The following is an 18,443-nucleotide window of genomic DNA, read 5'->3' as shown; positions in this document are numbered from 1 at the left end:
AGAATTAGACTTGGGATAGGGTCTGAGAATTTGTATTTGTAAAAACATCCCTGATGCTACTTATCGTGGGATATTTCTCTGATAGAAAATACAAAAGATAACAATAAACACCTACAGATAATTCTTTAAAAATTTGCAGGCTTCATTCTGTGTGTATGAATATATTTTATTCTCCCCTTCATGTATTTAACTTTAGTTAGTTGTACGAAATTTTTGCTAGTCCATCGAGTAGTTATACTGTGGTTTACTTAACCATTTTCCTCTAATTGAACAGTGACTTTGTTCACCGTTTTTCACCCCAGTAAGGTTAGAATGAATGTCTTTAACAAAGCTATCATATTTTCAAGTTTATTTATATGAGATATATTTCCAGAAGTGAGCTATATCTATCAAATGGCATTGCTAAATTATTTTCAAAGGCCCTTTGCCTTATAACATGTTAGCATGTGAACATATAATACATTTTACTGTCTCTGGGTCAATATATATTTGATTTAGAAGTTTTTGATTTTATATAATTTACTAGTAAATTTGAATTTTTATATTCAATGATTATACAGGTTCTCTTCAATGACATTTTCAATTTTATATATTGATTATATACATTAGTATTTTAGTTGAGTTTGATGTTTGTTTTCGTACTAGTAGCAGGGCTTGAACCTGGGATCCTGAATTCTCTCCCTTAGCTTTCTCAGGGCAAGTGGTCTTCTGTTTGAGCCACAACTCCACTTCTGAATTTTTGCTGGTTAATTGGAGATAGGAATCTCTCAGATTTGTCTGCCTAAACTGATTTTGAAACATGATCCTCAGATCTCAACCTGAGTAATCTAGTTAATTTGTTTAATTTTTTTTCTTTTTGTGCCAGCTCTGGGGTTTAAACTCAGAGCCTAGGAGATGTCCTGAGCTTTTGTACTAAAGGTTAGTGTTCTACCACTTGTGCCACAACTCCACTCTGGCATGTTGGTGGTTAATTGAAATTAATAGTATCACAGACTTTGCTGCCAGGGCTAGCTTCAAATCACAATCACCATCCTCAGATCACAGCCTCCTGAGGAGCTAGGATTACAGGAGTAAGCTACTGACACTTTGCTTAATTTTTATATGAGGTTTTGTTGTTGTTCTTGTTTTGGTGATTACTAGGGTGTGAACTCATGACCTTATACTTGCTAGACTAGCGCTCTACCACTTAAGCCATGCCCTGTAGCCCTATTTGCTTTTAGATTTCTCTTGTTTTTTCTCTTTTTTCTCTTTTCTTTTTCCCTTCCTTCCTTTTTTCCTTTTTAAATGGGGTTTACCAGGGTTTTTTGCCTGGCCAGCCATGATTCTTCATGTAGCTAGTATTATAGGCACAAACCACTATACCCAGTTTGTTTGATGAAATATGGAGATCTTAACTACCTTTTTGCTCTAGCTGGCCTCAAACTGCCATTCATCTGATCTTTACCTCCTGAGTAGCTATAGCTACCCATTCACTTTTCTGTGATATAATCTTGAGTGATGTAAGAGAACTAAAAATGTGTTTAAAAAATCAGTTTATGGGGTTGGAGGCATGGCTCAGTTGATAGAACATCAGCCAGTGAGCGAAAGCATCAGATCAAGAGTTTGAATCCCATCAAAGTAGGGGGTTGTTATTTAAATAAACCTTGTCTCATTCTATGGTAATCACAGTTATGTTCAGTAAAAAACATCAATTCACTGCATGTAAAAAAAGGAGTCTTGGACAAAAAAAAAATTAGTTTGTGTAAGCTCACTTTTCCCCACTGTCTGCTGGCCTTTGAGATACTACATTTAAAGTATTTAAATTTACTAATAGTGAAATATTAATGAATTAATATATTGACCACATTGTATTACATAATTATTGACATGACTATATAATAGATAAATATATAGTAATCACATAAATTGTTTTATAACCCATTGCAATTACCTGTAATTAATATACCAGTATACTTTATGGTATATTAATATATTATTACATGTGAACTTTATATAAATAATATGTTATAGGGGCTGGGAAGGTGGCTCAGTGGTAGAGTGCTTGCCTTACATGCATGAGGCCCTGGGTTCGATTCCTCAGCACTACATAACTAGAAAAAAAACCGGAAGTAGCACTGTGGCTCAAGTGGTAGAGTGCTAGCTTTGAGCTGAAGAGCTGAGGGATAGTGCCCAGGCCCAGAGTTCAGGCCTCACAACTGACAAAAAAAAGTTATACATTATTTATTAATATGTAATTATGCTATTGTATGATTATTCAGTTCACTGGTTCTCATTTGTGCTTATGTTTAAATGGCATATATTAAAATCTTTGATAAGTACAATTTCAAATATTATTGAATGCCTTCTATATTTCAGGGACTAGTCTAAATATTGGAAATGTATCAGTTCAAAAGATAAAGAATTTTTCTGCCCGGCTGGAGCTTATGTTCTTGGTAGAGGCAGACCATAAACATAATAAACATACTGTATAGCCTATTAAAAGGTACTAAGTAAAAAAAAAAAAAAAAAAACAGATACTAAGTACTATTGAAAAGCAGGTAGGGATGCTTAAGTAATGTAAGGAATGGGGCAGGCCTCAGTGAAAAGTTGACATTTTTGCAAAAATATATGTAGAAAAGAATTCCAGGCAGAGGTGAGGCCAGTACAAAGACTGAAACAGAAGCAGCCCTAGGGCTCTTTAGAGAAGATTAGGGTAAGGTCACTGGTGGTACTGGTGGCTGTAATCTTAGCTACTCAGGAGGCTGAGATCTGAGGACTGGGATTTGAAGTCAGCCCAGGAAAGACAATCCATGAGACATTTCTACAATAAAAGCTAGAAGTGGAGCTGTTTCTTAACTGATAGAGTGCTAGCCTTGAACAGAGAAGAAAAAGAAAGAAAGGGGCAGGAGGAAAGGAGAGAAGGAAGGAAAGCAAGGAAGGGAGGGAGAGAAGGAGGGAAAGGAAACAAGGGAGGAAGGAAGGATGGGAGAGAGGGAGGGAGGGAAGGAGGGAAAGGAAAGAAGGAAGGGAAAGGAAAGAAGGAAGGGAAAGGAAAGAAGGAAGGAAGGAGGGAAGGCTGGCTGGCTCAGGGACAGTGCCCAGGACTGGCACACACATACAAAAAAAGACCATGCTAGCTGAAGCAGATGAGATCAGCTGGAAAAGTGAGGATATTTAAAAGAATAAAAGATACTTAGGTTCTTGTGTTAAAAGGTATGTGAGGGCTGGGAAGGTGGCTCAGTGGTAGAGTGCTTGCCTTGCATGCCTGAGGCCCTGGGTTCGATTCCTCAGCACCACATAAGCAAAAAGAAAAAAGCCGGAAGTGGCGCTGTGACTCAAGTGGTAGAGTGCTAGTCTTGAGCTGAAGAGCTGAGGGACAGCGCCCAGGCCCAGAGTTCAGGCCCCACCACCGGACCCCAAAAAATAAAAAATAATAAAATAATAAAAGGTATGTGACAAGTAAAGTGAGACATAGTAGTAGTGGTTTGGGCCAGGATGAGAAAAGTAAAGGAAGTAAAAATTATTGGATTCTAGATATTTATTTGAAGGTGTGGCCAATAGGATTTCTTTTTGACTTTTAAAGTTGGACCTTAACATTTAACATGCCTTAGCATGGTATCTATAGCCCTGTTCATTAATGATGAAAGATGACACAGATTGTCATAATTCCCATTTACTTCTTATCTTTCCCATGTTACTATACAAAACAAACTGGCTTCTTATGAAGAACGTTTTAAAGAGAACTTTATTGGTCTAATTCTTCTTTTGAATGCTAGTTTCCTTGTCTAAAGTCCGACCATAAATAATGTTCTTTCATTTATTTTTTCCTGTTTCTTTGGCAGAAATGTAATTGCCATTTTCTTTATTATGAAAACATCCACTAGTTAATGTTAAAAAGGAAACAAAATACAGCATTCAAAAATGGTATTAAGTTTTTGCTACAATTTTATGTCTTGCTTTTATTTTAGTTTCTTTAATGAGAGATGAGGCAATAGAATGTATTATAATCTTATACTCTGAATATGAATATGACAGATTATGGAGCCGCTCTAAATCTACTTTCAGCCTTGATCAGGCTTATTTAATAGAACCTGTTCCAAAGTATTATTTTGTAGATTTAATGCAATCATGCAGACAAAGTTTTTTTTAGCATATTGGCTGGTGCATGATAAGCCCTAAATCAGTGTTAGCTTTAATGATCACCCTTTCCAAATTGCCTTTTATGTGCTCTACACCCATTTTCCACAATGGTGTTTATTTCCAGAATTAAACAAAATATTTATTATTATTATGACAAGTATTTTTCCAAGTTTGATGTTTTTCCCTTTACTTGTGGTAATGACTTTGCTTCATGGTTTCTGTGTGGTCTCATGCTTAGAAAAATTTAGTCCTTTTGGAATCAGGGAAAGTTTTGTTTTTGCTTTTTTACTTTCTTGTGTTTATTGTAGTTTTATTTAAAATACCTTCTTGTTAATAACCCTGGAATTTATCCATAAAATATGATGTAGGACTATAGCATTCGTTTTTCTACATGGATGTTCTTTGTTCCATTCATTGATGATTGTTTCATTTCTCTGTGATTTAAAGTGTGACATTAACTGTACTAATTGTACTTACTTGGATAGTGTGTCTTTTTTCATTAATGTCTGTTTATCCCTTTACCAGTTCCATTACTGTAACTTTTCTGCAGTAAAACTTTTTTACAATAAAACATTTTGTTCATGCCTGTATCATATTTTCCTCAATGGGAAATTTTTCCATGTAACATTGACTTTTCTTTATGAAAACGGTTATGTTTCCTTTTGAATAAAAAGAAATACATATTCATTGCAAAAATTAAGCATAAAATTTTTCCCTTAAATAATTGTATTGAGATGACATGTAACACTGGTACATAACCCATGTGATTTTTTTCTGTGCGTGTATACCCATGTAAATATATATATATATATATATATTCTATTTAATACCATATTTTATGTATATGCTTTAAAAAAGATCAAATTGACTTTTCCAGTTTGCTTTAAAAGGCATTTTTAAAATCTTTGCAAAAACTTTATTTACATCAGTTTTATGACTATTGTTTCATAACATTATTGTTTGCCTATAATTAATGGTTTATAAGTTATTGTATCTCCTGAATTTCTTCTTGTTCATAGTTATTTCAAAGTCAGGGAATTACTTCATAATTCTCTGAATTTAATTTTATCCTAGATTGATACATATTTTCTTCTTTCTCAGTCTTTTCCTTAAACATTTACCATGAGTTGTTATAGAATATTCACTGAAAATTATCTAAATTAGCTTAGTACTGTGCTGTAGTGAAAAATGTTAATGGAACTATGTGATCATCATCAGCAGTTGCTCATTAAAACTAAAACAAAAGATGTCATCCTTTGTACAAAACCATAATAATATACTATGGGTGTACAAGTCTTAACTAGAATTTCTCTCCTTTGGCTCCTTTGGCTGTTCAAAGAAACATGGCCAGATTTCCTTTCGAGTATTAATTTCATGTAGCATGGAACAACAGTCTAAACATATGTGATCCAAGTCCGTGAAAATATTTGGGGTTTGTCCAGTTATGTTGATCCATCTCTAGCCAAGAAAGGAGACAGTTAATAGAATTCACCTAGAAATCAATAGAGATAGAGACCGGATGTATATCTCAGTGAAAAGTGCACATTTAGCATGCATGAGGCAAGCCCTGAGTCTAATAGCATGCACACACACACACATACGAACATGTAGAATTGCCATGATGTTGAAATACTTAGTAGTTCACAGAAACATCAAAACAATGGACAAGTAGTCCTTTCATATTTTCAAATCTTTTAAAATGTTAGAATCTCCTGATTATTAAAATGCTATTTGAAAGTACTATGTAAATTTTTTTAAAAATTGCCAGCACCTGTGGCTCATGCCTGTAATCCTTGGTACACAGGGGGCTCTGATTTGAGGCTCTCCATTTGAAGCCATCCCAGGCAGGAAAGTCCATGAAACTCTTATCTCCAATTAACCACAAGAAAAGCGTGAAATGGAGCAGTGGCTCAAATGGTAGAATGTTGACCTGAGCAAAAAAAAGAGAACAGCTTGAGGACCAGGACCAGCACCAGCACCATAATAATAATAATAAAACTTCTATTTTATTCAGAATTTTCTACTGCTTTAGTTGTAAAATATAAAAATTACCCTAAAAGTTCGTATTCATTAAGTTTTTGGTGGAACCACTTATCTTGTTCTGATATTAGGAGCAGTACAGCCTCATCTTCTAGAGGAAGTGGGAGCCATTGCAAATCTGATGATCAAGAAGAATCTTTGATGCCACAGCATTCAGTCCAACCACCAGAAGGAGATCATGAAACAAGTAAGGTGTTAACTTGTTTTTCTCCTTATAAAAACACCTATTTTTTTATTTCCCCAATTCTGTTCTTTTATTTCTTAGTTTGGGGTTGGATATGTGTGTGTGTGTGTGTGTGTGTGTGTGTGTGTGTGTGTGTGTGTGTGTGTGTGTGTGTGTGTGTGTGTGTGTGTGTGTGTGTGTGTGTGTGTGTGTGTGTGTGTGTGTGTGTGTGTGTGTGTGTGTGTGTGTGTGTGTGTGTGTGTGTGTGTGTGGCTTATTGGAGATAAGAGTCTAAGGTTGGCTTCAAATTGTGATAGTCAGATCTCAACCTTCTTAGTAGCTAGGATTTACAGGTATGAGCCCCTGGAGCCCAGCTGTTTCTTAATTTAAATAAGTCACTTTTAGCCCATTAGTCTAGTTACTACATTGATAAATAGCACACGCAAAAGGTAGAGACCTTAAGAAATTAAGATAGGGAGATATAATAAAGCACAATCCTGTCTGTACACACAAGTACCAAAATAGGTAATCATCATACTTTTAAGTGTGTGAGATGCAAATATTAATTTAAACTTTCCTTGCCATTTTCATATGCAGCAGTGAAATCCATAGTATCTGTCTTGATTCTACAGAATACAGGAAGGAAACAAAATGAATAAAATCTAAACACGTTATGAATGATTCTGTATATATACAGTACCACTTAGGGATCCCTTTATTAAATATTTTTACCTGATCAATAGTCAGTTAACTAGTGTCTAGAACAGTGACACAGAGTAAATATTTAATAAATGCTTGAGAAATGAACAGATAAAAGACCATCTCTTATTAAATGAACAGATATATCAGAATAACAGAATTTAGAATTAAATTTGTTGTTCAGTAATTAATAAGCACGTGTCCAATTAAGAAACAAAAATAAAAAATTTTAAAATATTGATCCTCCATTCATCTTTCAGTTTAATATTTTTAGTGGCCAAAAAGAATTTATGGTAGGGTAGGATTTATTATATGTTCATATGTTCATAATAGTTCAAATTGATGGATGCCAGTGGCTCACGCCTGTAATTCTAACTACTCAAAAGGCTGAGATCTGAGGATCATGGTTCAAAGTCAGTCCAGGCAGGAAAGTCTGTGAGACTCTTATCTCCAATAAACTACCAGAAAACCACAAGTGCTCTGGCTCAAGTGGTAGAGCGCTTACCTTAAGCTGAAGAGCTGAGGGACAGTGCCCAGGCCCAGAGTTCAGGCCCCATGACCGACAAAAACAAAACATGTAAAACTTAATAGTTCAAATTGTAATTCTGTGCATGATAAGACCACAAAAAAATATTCTGTTTTAAGCCAAATTATGGGGAGGAAAATGCAATATTAAGTCATGTTTTAGGGATAATCTGAAGTAGAAATTCTGCCCATAGAGTATATAAAGCTGAAGGCCTTTCTAGTGGCAGGAGACAATTTATTGCTGTTTGTATAATTTTGTATGTTGATACATAGTTGTATTGTGCCTGGGTGAGATTTCACTGGAATATCAATGTTTTTGTTTTGTTTTGGTTTGGTTTTGGGTCCAGTTCTGAGGCCTGAACGCTGGGCCTGGGTGCTGTCCCTCAGCTCTTCAGCTCAAGGCTAGTGCTCTATCACTTGAGCCACAGCACCACTTCTGGCTTTTTTCTTTTTGCTTATGTGGTGCTGAGGAATCGAACCCAGGGCCTCAGGCATGCAAGGCAAGTGCTCTACCACTGAGCCACCTTCCCAGCCCCTATCAATGGGTTTTAAAACCCAGAAAGAGTTTGTTTAAAAAAAAAAAAACCAATAGGCAAATTGTTAAGTTTGTATTTATTTTTCTAAAATAGTAGTCTTAATGATAATTTGTTCTGTTTTCAGGAGCTCCTGAAGACTCATCAGAGGATGTAATAAAATGTCAGGAAGGAACATCTGCAGAAAACCTAGTTGAGAGCCATACAGATATAGGTAAGTTGTCTTGATCTCTTTGGAAAATTGTTTCATATGGGTAAATATACTGAGTCCATGTATGCATGTCCAGGATTAGAGGCCACTTCCAAACAGATGTATTAGAATTTTTCTCTCCTAAGTTAGATTAAGTAATTAATATTGTACATCTGACCACCTGTTACATACTATTTTTTTTTTTGACAGCACACTTAGGTAACTTAACAGTTGAGCCATTGAATTCCAACTCAGGAGAAAAGAATGACCTCAGTCTTGATAGCCCAAGTGTGGTTCCAGAAGAATCTACTTTTTCTGAGAAGAGCAAAGAACCAGAAACTTCAGATCAGACTATTAGTGAAAGTGCTACCAGTCAAACTTACACCAACCCAGAACCCCTGTCCCAAACAGAAGCCATTGAGCCTTTAGCTCACGAAGAAACATCACCCAGGGACTCTGCTCTCCAGGACACAGATGACAGTGATGATGACCCTGTCCTGATCCCAGGTGCAAGGTATCGAACAGCACCTGGTGATAGGTTGGTAAACTATTAAATAATGTAGATTTAAAAATATGTATTTCATAAGGTTCTCTTTGAAGTCACATTGTTTGTATCATTTACTTCTTTTAAAATTATATCAGTCATAAACCCACAGAATTTTTTTTAACTAAATTACTTCACAATATCATATTCTTAGAGCAAACTGTGATAAAAGGGGAATAAGTCTTTGTTCAATATTTCTGGCACTGAAGCTTGCTCTAAATGAACAGATTGAGAGGAATGTTGAATGATTTAGGAGATTAAAATGTTGAATATACTGATATTTTAAAATATTAAGTTGATATTTCTGATATCAAATTTATGTTGACATTTCTATTGACTGTAAGGATTAATTTGTCATTTAGTACACCAATTTTATATAATAGTCAAGAGCATAATAGCTTAGGTGTGAATCTAGGTCTAACCACTTACTAGTAATATTTTTTCGTATACCATACTTAATGACTCCCAAATGCTCAATTTTCTTACCTTTGAAATGGGGATGTGGTTGTCTAAAATTATTAAGAATTAAAAATCAATCATAGAAGGGAAAGCAATGACAATGTCCAAAAACAGATGTACTCATTATCTGACTTTGGTAACTAATTCCTTTGTACAATACCTTTATAATAACAATAAAAATTTATTCAATCACTGGATGATAGCTATATTAAACAACCAATATATGTCTATGTGGCTACCTAGATTTAGAAAACAATAGCAAGATGCCAGTGGCCCAGGCCTGTAGTCCTAACTACTAAGGAGGTTGAGATTAGAGGATCAAAATTCAAAACTTGAGCAAAAAAGCTGGGGATAGCACCTAGGTCCTACAAACCCCAGGACCAACCGGCATCAAAAACAAACAAACAAATAATATCAGCTCATCCAGGAACAGTGGCTCTTGCTTGTAATCTCAACTGCTAGTGAGGTTAGAGGATTTAAGGTTGAGGCCAAGCTAGGCAGTTTAGAGATCTTACCCTCCACGCCACTCCCCCCAAATAATATATCTTTCATATTATCTTTTTTTATAAGACTTAGTAGTAAATTTATTGAGTAGTCCAGAATAATAAAATTCTTAGAATTGTAGAAATAAAATAATTTGTTGAAGACACTGTCTTTCATGCTATTTAAAGCAGAAAAGTCATATGCCAGCTTATAAATTAGCAATATGGTTTTGGAGAACTTATGTATCTGAAGAGGCTAAGGGTTCTGAAGCTATATTGTAAAAATTAGAACATTTAGTTCTTGGGGTATAAGATAAATTCCACACAACAATGAAGTGCCCAGCTAAATGTGTACATGTGTTTAGAGTGCTTTCTTGCTACCATTTGGCCGCTCCAGGCTCAAGCTAAATCCAGTGTGCTGTCTGTTGCACCAAAGCAGGGTCTTGAAGCCCTTTAAAAAATTTTTTTTAGTTTAGATAGGTAGAGAAATGGACCCCAAAGTTAAGTATGGTCACAGTATATGTTTACTAAATATGTACTTTATGTGAGGAATTCATAGCAGTTCTCATAATTGTTGACTAAAATTTAATTTCAATTTTTCTAAATTTTAATTTTAAAATTTTTTTAAAGCTTTTTATAGCTGACTAATTTGAACATACACTTAATTTAAAATATCAAAAGAGTTCCTTGAATTGTACAGTGATAATATTTTTTAAAATATTTGCATTCTTACAATTTAGTTAGGCAAACATGACCCAGATTTTCACTTTTGGCCTGAGATCAAGCATGAAAAGGAAATGGCTTAGAAATTAAAGGCCTTAACAACTAACATAGATATTTTTAAGTGGAATGCTCTTCTAATTAACTTAGCAAGTCTATGTAAATATAACTGGACTCTATAGCAGAAGTCACTAAATTTTTTTCATTAAGAGACAGATAATAAATATTTTAGACTTTGCTGGACAATAGGTAAGTAGAGGTAGCTAGGTAACAGGTTCCGATGTAACTGTTTAAAAGTGTAAAATCTATAGTTTAAAGGACATTTCAAAAAGTTGACCTAAATTTAGCCTAAAAGTAAGTTTGCTGATCCTTGCTCTGTTGTGAGAAAAATCAAGTTGTAGTCTATTAGAAAGTGATCTACTTGGCAGAAATCCCAACTTTAAATGGATATGAATCAGCATATATTTGAGTGCCCTTTCATTTTGTCTAGGAGAACATAAATCATTAAATGGAAAATAAATTGAAAAAGATAAACAAGAAGATATATTCTCTCTAATCATGGTGTTAAAACATCAGTAAAAGTAGCATGTGTATTTTGTACTAATTTTATGTACTAGAGCACAAACAAAAATGTGCTCTGGAATGATGAAGTTTGGCTAGATTTTAATTTAAAAGGTCAGCTTCATATAAACTCCTTCTCAGTTCCAACCCATCATGATTCAATAAATGATATAATGGCCTGGCTGCTAGCTCTTCTTTTCATAAGTCCAAGAAAAAAACAGAATTGCTCTGGAAAAGACACTTTAAATGAAGGTTTGTGAAGAAATTCTTAATATTCAATGGTTCTAACCTCAGTTAAGTTATCTTAATGCTTGTTTTCCCTAAATATTACAGTTATTAATCTCATGAGCTTTTTAATCACTTCTTTTAAAGTTGTGTAATTTTGCATACAAATTTGGATTCATGCACCCATTCTGACTCTGAGAGATGGCCATTATTTTTAAATCCCAAATTCTTTAGTGCTGTAAGTCTGCCAGCATTTCTTCAGTCATTGTTACAACCACTTGTTTTATATTTTTAATGATTCCAGTTTACTCTTTATCAGAGACATACAGAAAAATAAAAAATAAAAAAGAAGAGCTGGGATCTTAGGGAGTTAAAAGCCCTATACTCTTTGCTTGCTTGTTATATAGTCTTGTGGTTAAGACAAATGAATCAGCTCAGGATTGTAGTTATTATTTCTCAAAGAGCAGCTCAGCCTTGAGGAACAGAATGTAAATGTTCCAGTGGATGGTATTCAGAATAAATCAATGTGTTTCTCCACATTCTAAAAGATAAATTTCTATTCTACATTATTAGGTTCTAATTTATTGAAAAGAGATATTAAGAACTGTGTCTTCCTTCTAATCTTCCTTTTGTAAGAGGTTCTATTTCCTTAATTTCTTATACTTTTAGCTTAGTCAAGTGACATTCCTCATTTAATGCCCTAAGCCACAAAAGGAAACAAATTTTTTTTTAGGTTGAGGTGATTTTTTGATAGCAGTGATAACCTTAATGCTTTAATATTTGGTTCTTTGAAATTTTTGTGAGTGACTTTAGTTATTGTGTTCCCTTCACTAGATTTAATATCAGAGGAACAACAATAGGTGATAGAATAATGAGGTAATTCAGTATGTTCCTTCACTGTTTTTTTTTTTATAATGGGTTTGCCAGGTCCTCTTTCCACAGCTAACCACCTCTCCTATTAACAGTTAATACTTCCTTTGAACTTACTGAACTGTTTAAACGTTAAGCATTGTAAAGCAGGTTGCTCTTCACAAACTATTTAGTTGCATGCACTGCATGAGAGTAGAATGAAGAGAAATTTCCTGTGTGCAGATATAATTGATGTTCACTTCAATGTGTCATGGGACAAAGCACCTGTGGTCTGAAATTGTATCCTGTAAATATTGGTTACTTGCTTTGAATAATTTGTTGAAGAATGCAACTTATGCTTTATTAAAAAAACTTGATTGGCATAATTCTTTCTAGCATTTTTGCTATACAGATACAGTTTTATACTTTTTCCTAAAAATGGACTTGGGTCTTAATTCTGTGCATCATTTGAAGATTCTTGTTTTTCAGAGATGGCTGTTTCCTCACAAGAGTATCTACATAAAAATGATACATAACAATCAAATACATCTCTAATTTGATATCTGATAGTGGGATGCATTTCTATGCAGAACTTTAAGTGAACCTCAATCACAGTAGTCATCTATTCATAACCTGTTTACTGACGAAAATCAACCTAATTCTTAGTAGCATTATCAGTTATTTACTAAAAAATTTTAAAACAAAGTGAAATATAAAATGTAGAACAATCAGGAATGTAAAACTGAGAGAGTTGCCCACAGGGAAAGCAGTAATAGTAAAATAAGCTCCCTAATAGTCAAGATCTCTAGTAATTCTTGGTTAAAGTCAACATGAAAAGTTGGGAACTTGAAGGATTTTTTTAACTTTGTGCTGTTATTTACACAGTTTTTAATAAGTATATTTGAAGTCACTTTTGGAAATTAGTCTATTACTAGTTACCACCTTTCAATGATAGTAAAATTGAATTTATTTAAAAGCTGTTTGTTTTCTTTATTTTATTTTAATTAATTTATTTATTTGCTGGTCATGAGCTTTGAACTCAGGGCCTGGGTGCTGTCTCTGAGCTTTTTCTGTTTAAGACTAGTGCTTTACCCCTTTGAGCCACGTGCCACTTCTGGTTCTCTGGTGGTTAAAGGAGGTTCTTGCTCAGGCTGGCTTCAAGTCACAATCCTCAGATCTCAGCCTCCTGAAGCTAATATTACAGGCATGAGCCACCAGGACCTTGCCAGGCTTTTTGTTTTCTATTTATGCTTGTTATCCTAACTACTCAAAGCTGGTTTATGTTTTGAAAGTGAAGATTACAACTAAAGAGTATTATATTGTTTTAAATAGTGTTTTAGGATGACTGAAACTTTAAGATGATTTTGAACTGATAAACAGTGGTAAAACAGAAAATACAACAGTTACCTCCCATTCAGTGAATGATGACTCATCCTCTACTTAATCTTTTTTTTTTTTTTTTTTTTGGTCTTTTGTGGGCTTAAACTCTAGTCAGAGCATTGTCCTTCAGCTCTTCAGCTCAAAGTTAGTGCTCTACCACTTGAGCCACAGCACCACTTCCGGCTTTTTCTGTTTATGTGGTGCTGAAGAATTGAACCCTGGGCCTCACGCATGCGAGGCAAGCACTCTACCACTAAGCCATCTTCCCAGCCCCTATTTAATCATTTTTTATGTAGAGATTATCTGAGAAATATTCTAATGAGAAGACAGTACTTTCCTGACCATACACCAGGTCTTGCTTCCTCTTTAGCAACAGAGAATATTTAAGAAATGTAAATTTATGTTAGATAGAATTAGAAAAATTAAATTATATAGATTATTTGCACTGCTCATATAACCAGGGACTTGTTAGGGACTGTCTTATATTTTGTGAATGTGACTGCTAAGATTCTAAATGATGAGTACTGTATTTATTTATTGGAATAATAAAATTTTAGTTATCCTATTTCTTCATTCTAATGCCATCTCTTCACTATTTAGTCTTTTTTTTTCTTTTTTTTTTCTTTTTTTTTGGTCCAGTCGTGGGGCCTAAACTCTGGGCCTAGGTGCTATCCCTCGGCTCTTCAGCTCAAGGCTAGCGCTCTACCACTTGAGCCACAGCGCCACTCCCGGCTTTTTTCTTTTTGCTTATGTGGTGCTGAGGAATAGAACCCAGGGCCTCAGGCATGCAAGGCAAGCGCTCTACCACTGAGCCACCTTCCCAGCCCCTCACTATTTAGTCTTGAAAATACTCTCCCTCCTTCTTCCAGTCTGTTCCTGGACACATCTGCTTTCAGTTCTCCTCCATTGCTCTTCCTACAGAAAAACCAAAGCTTCTTGGCTTGATACATAGGGCACTCAATCATCTGACTGTTGGCAAGAATAGCTTATGTGTCTGCATCAGCTGTACTAGAAATGTCACTAAATACATTTAGAGTTTTCTAAATATAAAGCTTTCTTAGGCTTCCATATCATCGTGTACTCTGTGCCCTGGAACTAAAATGACTGCCAGCACCATCAACTTTGAATTGTTCCAGGTGTCCCAGGACCTCTCACATATTTCATGACTTGCTATAGAACACAGTCACTTGGAAACATGCCTATGGTTTATTGCCACATAGAAAAAAAGACAAGATGGAATGGAAGAATCTAGGCACAACTGTCCAACATTCTTTCAAGAAGAGCCTTGTAAAATGTCCTTTTCAGTAAAATACAGTGACATTTATATAATAGTTGTAGACAGTGAAGTCTGCCTACAGAACAAAGTCCAGTGTTTTTTGGGAGCTAGCAATAGAGGCACCCTGTACCTGTACACTCAACTACAACTCCCTAAACCCAGAACCTAAAAGAACATATATGTTCACCATAAATCACATTGTGTTTATAAGTGATCTAGGCAAACTGTAAATGATCCAGGTAAGCAAGGATCAGTGTCCCAGGCAGGGACACAGTTCAGGGAACATTCCAAAATTCAGATTTCCATATCCCAGCCCAAGACTAGTTTATGAGCATACTTTGCTAAAGATAGCAGACCCATTATCCTATATCTTTGTTTCCTAATACTTTGTAAGACCAAAAGGAGAAAAAGGAAAACAACCAGTCTACTTCATTTATTTCAAATATTTGTAAAGATACAATTGAAATAACAGAGGTTTATATGTGTCTATTTTAAATGTTGCTTTAAAAAAGCATACCTTTCTAAAAAAAATAAAAAAATAAAAAAAAATAAAAAAGCATACCTTTCTAAACTCTTACTCATAACTTGATTGGTACATTAAACATTTTTAATTTTAAGCATTCATAATTTAAATCCTGTCTGAAAAATCACAAATTCTAAATTAGAAGATTGAAATGAATAAAAAATACTAAGTAAAATCTAGGAAAAACACATGCACAGTATAAATGAAAAGACCTTACAGAATTTGAACATAGAAAAACACTGATATTCAGAATTTTAATAAGCATTTGCAATAAGGCATATGCAAAGAGGATTTAATTTATTCTTTGGAGTATCTTTCTCTTATTCCTGGGGAATACATCTTTGACACATACTCCTAGCAACTTTTATTTGGATACCAAAGTTATAAAACTGCTATGAAGCAAGATATAGAAATACAACAATTTTTACATAAACTCTTCTGTAGAATGATGTGATGAGAAGGTGAATATAGCTTATTTACATAAGGGAGCTAATTCTTCAATCTTTGAATTGAAAACATCAATTTTCATAAAAGACAAAAGCCTATTTTGTAGTTGTATGACAAACACCTTTGTCATCCCACAATTTGGGAATTTCTGTACTTTCATTTATCCTGTGTTTGGTTGATTAAAAACCTAGACTAGGAGACTTGGACTTCCCTTTACAGTTTCATCCCTGCATAAGAGCATTTGTTTGTAGAATATAGAATGATACTGAAAGACATTTTTATTTTTTTATTTCAAATTTTTATTGTGATTAAGTAGTTACATAATTTCCCAAATTTCACAGTATTGAGGGATAGTGATGCTTAGTTAAAGTCACAAACACATTCTAAGATTCATGGGGCAAATTGTCTGTCATGGTCTATCTCATTTATGAGTTCTATGAGCTTTGCAATACAGTTATTTCTTCCACATTGGATGGTATGTACATTTGTTTTGCATAGCATCAGCTGTTCCCTCTTTCCCACTTGTTCCCTCTATCCCATCGCTGCCATTCAGTTGCTTAGTTCATTTTGATCAATGTCCATTACAGCTGCTGGGTCCCGCTGTTGTATGCTTCTCCCTGATTCCCTCTAGTTCTGTGTCGTCCTCCTGGTTTCCCTCTGGTGTGCACATATATACCATCTATGTGATCAGCATCATGGGGTTATTTAGTAGTGATTCCACCAGATGAGTGGAATCCTTTGTTTCTTAAGTCTTGTTAATTTTGTCGTATCACCTAACATTTTGGATTTAACATCCACTTATCAGAGAGACCATGTGCCGTTTGTCTCTTTGCTCTTGGCTTACCTCACTCAACAACATACACTATGACCAGGTAGGCTTCATCCCAGAGATGCAGGGATGGTTTAACATACGTAAATCAATAAATGTAATCCAACACATCAACAAAGCCAAGGTCAAGAATTCTATAAGCCCTTTAAAAAAGAACTAATACCCATACTCCTCAAGCTCTTCAGAGAAACAGAGAAGGAGGGAGCTATCCCAAACTCATTCTACGATGCCAATATCACACTCATCCCCAAACCAGGCAAAGACCCAACAGAAAAAGAGAACTACAGACCAACTCCTTGATGAAAACAGATGCAAAGATCCTTAACAAAATTCTAGCTAACAGAATCCAGAAACACATAAAAAAATCAAACACTACGACCAGGTAGGCCTCATCCCAGAGCTGCAGGGATGGTTTAACATACATAAATCAATAAATGTAATCCAACACATCAACAGATCCAAGGCCAAGAATCACATGATTATCTCCAAGGATGCAGAAAAGGCTTTTGATAAAATACAACATTCATTCATGTTAAAAGCTTTGGAGAAAATAGGAATAGAAGGAACATTCCTTAAAACAATAAAAACCATATGTGACAGACCAATAGCCAATATAATTTTCCTATTCTCTATCTCATTAACTTCTGCTCTTCATTTGATTATCTGGCTCCATCTAGTAACTTTAGGTTCCATTTTTTCATGTTTTTCTAGCTGTTTTAATTGCAACATGAGATTATTTACTTGGTCTGTCTCTATATTTTTGATGTGGGCACTGAGCACGATAAATTTGCCCCTCAGGACTGCTTTTGCTGTGTCCCACAAGTTTCTTTGTGATGTGTCTTCATTTTCATTGAATTGTAGGAACTTTTTCATTTCTTCTCTAATTTCTTCTGTTATGCAGGTGTTGCTTAGAAGTATGCTGTTCAATTTCCATGTATTTGGGTAATTTCTGAGGTATGCTTTGTTATTGAGAACTAGCTTGATTTCATAGGATACAGGGGATTATGTCAATCCCCTTGTATTTGCTTAAGCTCCTTGCATGAACTATGATATGGTCTGTTTTGGAGAAAGTTCCATGAGCTGCTGAGAAGAATGTATACTGTGTTGTTTTAGGGTGAACTACTTGGTAGATGTCAGTTAGTTCCACTTGAGTATGGCCTCACTTAATTTAGTAGTTTCTTTGCCAGTCCTCTGGTTGGTAGACCTGTCCTTTGGTGAGAGTGAGGTGTTAAAGTCTCCTAGTATTGTCGTATTGGGATCTATTTTATTCTGTAAGTTTGAGAGTATTTGCTTCACATATTTGGGTGCTCCAATGTTTGGGGAGTATAAGTTGATAATAATAATATCCTCCTCTTGGATTGTTCCCTGTATTAATATGTAGTATCCTTCCTTGTCCTTTTGTATTGATTTTAATGAAAAGTTTATTTTGTCAGATATCAGGATAGCTACTCCTGCTTTCTTACTGGGGGTATTTGATTGGTAGATCCTTTCCAACCCTTCACTCTTGAGTTTGTTTGTATGTTTGGCTGAGAGGTGGGTCTCCTGAAGGCAACAGATGGATGGGTCATATTTTCTGATCCAATCTGCAGTTCTTTTTCTTTTGATTGGTGAATTAAGATATTTAATATTTAATATTTATGGATAGTGTGGTCCCTGTCATTCCCTGTTTTCCTAAGTTTTTCTTCTTTCCTTTCCTTCTGAGCTTACTAAGTTAGACTTCTATTAATACCTGTCTGGTGAGGTTCCCTGTTCCTTGTTGCTTTCTTCAGGTTGTGTTCACCTTCTTAGTATTCTTTGTTATGCTGGCTTATTGTTTATGAATTCATTTAGTTTTCTTTACTATTAAAAATTTTCATTTCTCCATTGAATGTGAATGCTA

General features: G+C 34.9%; 1 protein-coding gene across 7 annotated transcripts in view; it reads left to right on the top strand.

Annotated features, from left to right (window-relative positions):
• Dcaf6 (DDB1 and CUL4 associated factor 6) overlaps positions 1-18,443 on the top strand; it is a 116,878-nt gene that overhangs the window by 77,022 nt on the left and 21,413 nt on the right. For 4 of the 7 annotated variants that reach the window (XM_070034141.1, XM_070034140.1, XM_070034145.1 and 1 more), the window contains 4 exons: positions 6,231-6,346; positions 8,207-8,293; positions 8,480-8,807; positions 12,095-12,136. In XM_070034141.1, the coding sequence (XP_069890242.1) occupies positions 6,231-6,346; positions 8,207-8,293; positions 8,480-8,807; positions 12,095-12,136 (573 nt within the window). The remainder of the gene's footprint in view (positions 1-6,230; positions 6,347-8,206; positions 8,294-8,479; positions 8,808-12,094; positions 12,137-18,443) is intronic. The other 3 variants (XM_070034142.1, XM_070034144.1, XM_070034146.1) reach the window with 1 other exon arrangement.

This window comes from Dipodomys merriami, unplaced genomic scaffold (genome assembly GCF_024711535.1).
Source record: "Dipodomys merriami isolate MVZ:Mamm:240054 unplaced genomic scaffold, mDipMer1.0.p SCAF_24, whole genome shotgun sequence".
NCBI classification, from domain to species: domain Eukaryota; kingdom Metazoa; phylum Chordata; class Mammalia; order Rodentia; family Heteromyidae; genus Dipodomys; species Dipodomys merriami.
Note: the sequence above shows the minus strand (reverse complement) of the source record. Positions and strands in the feature narration are given on the sequence as shown.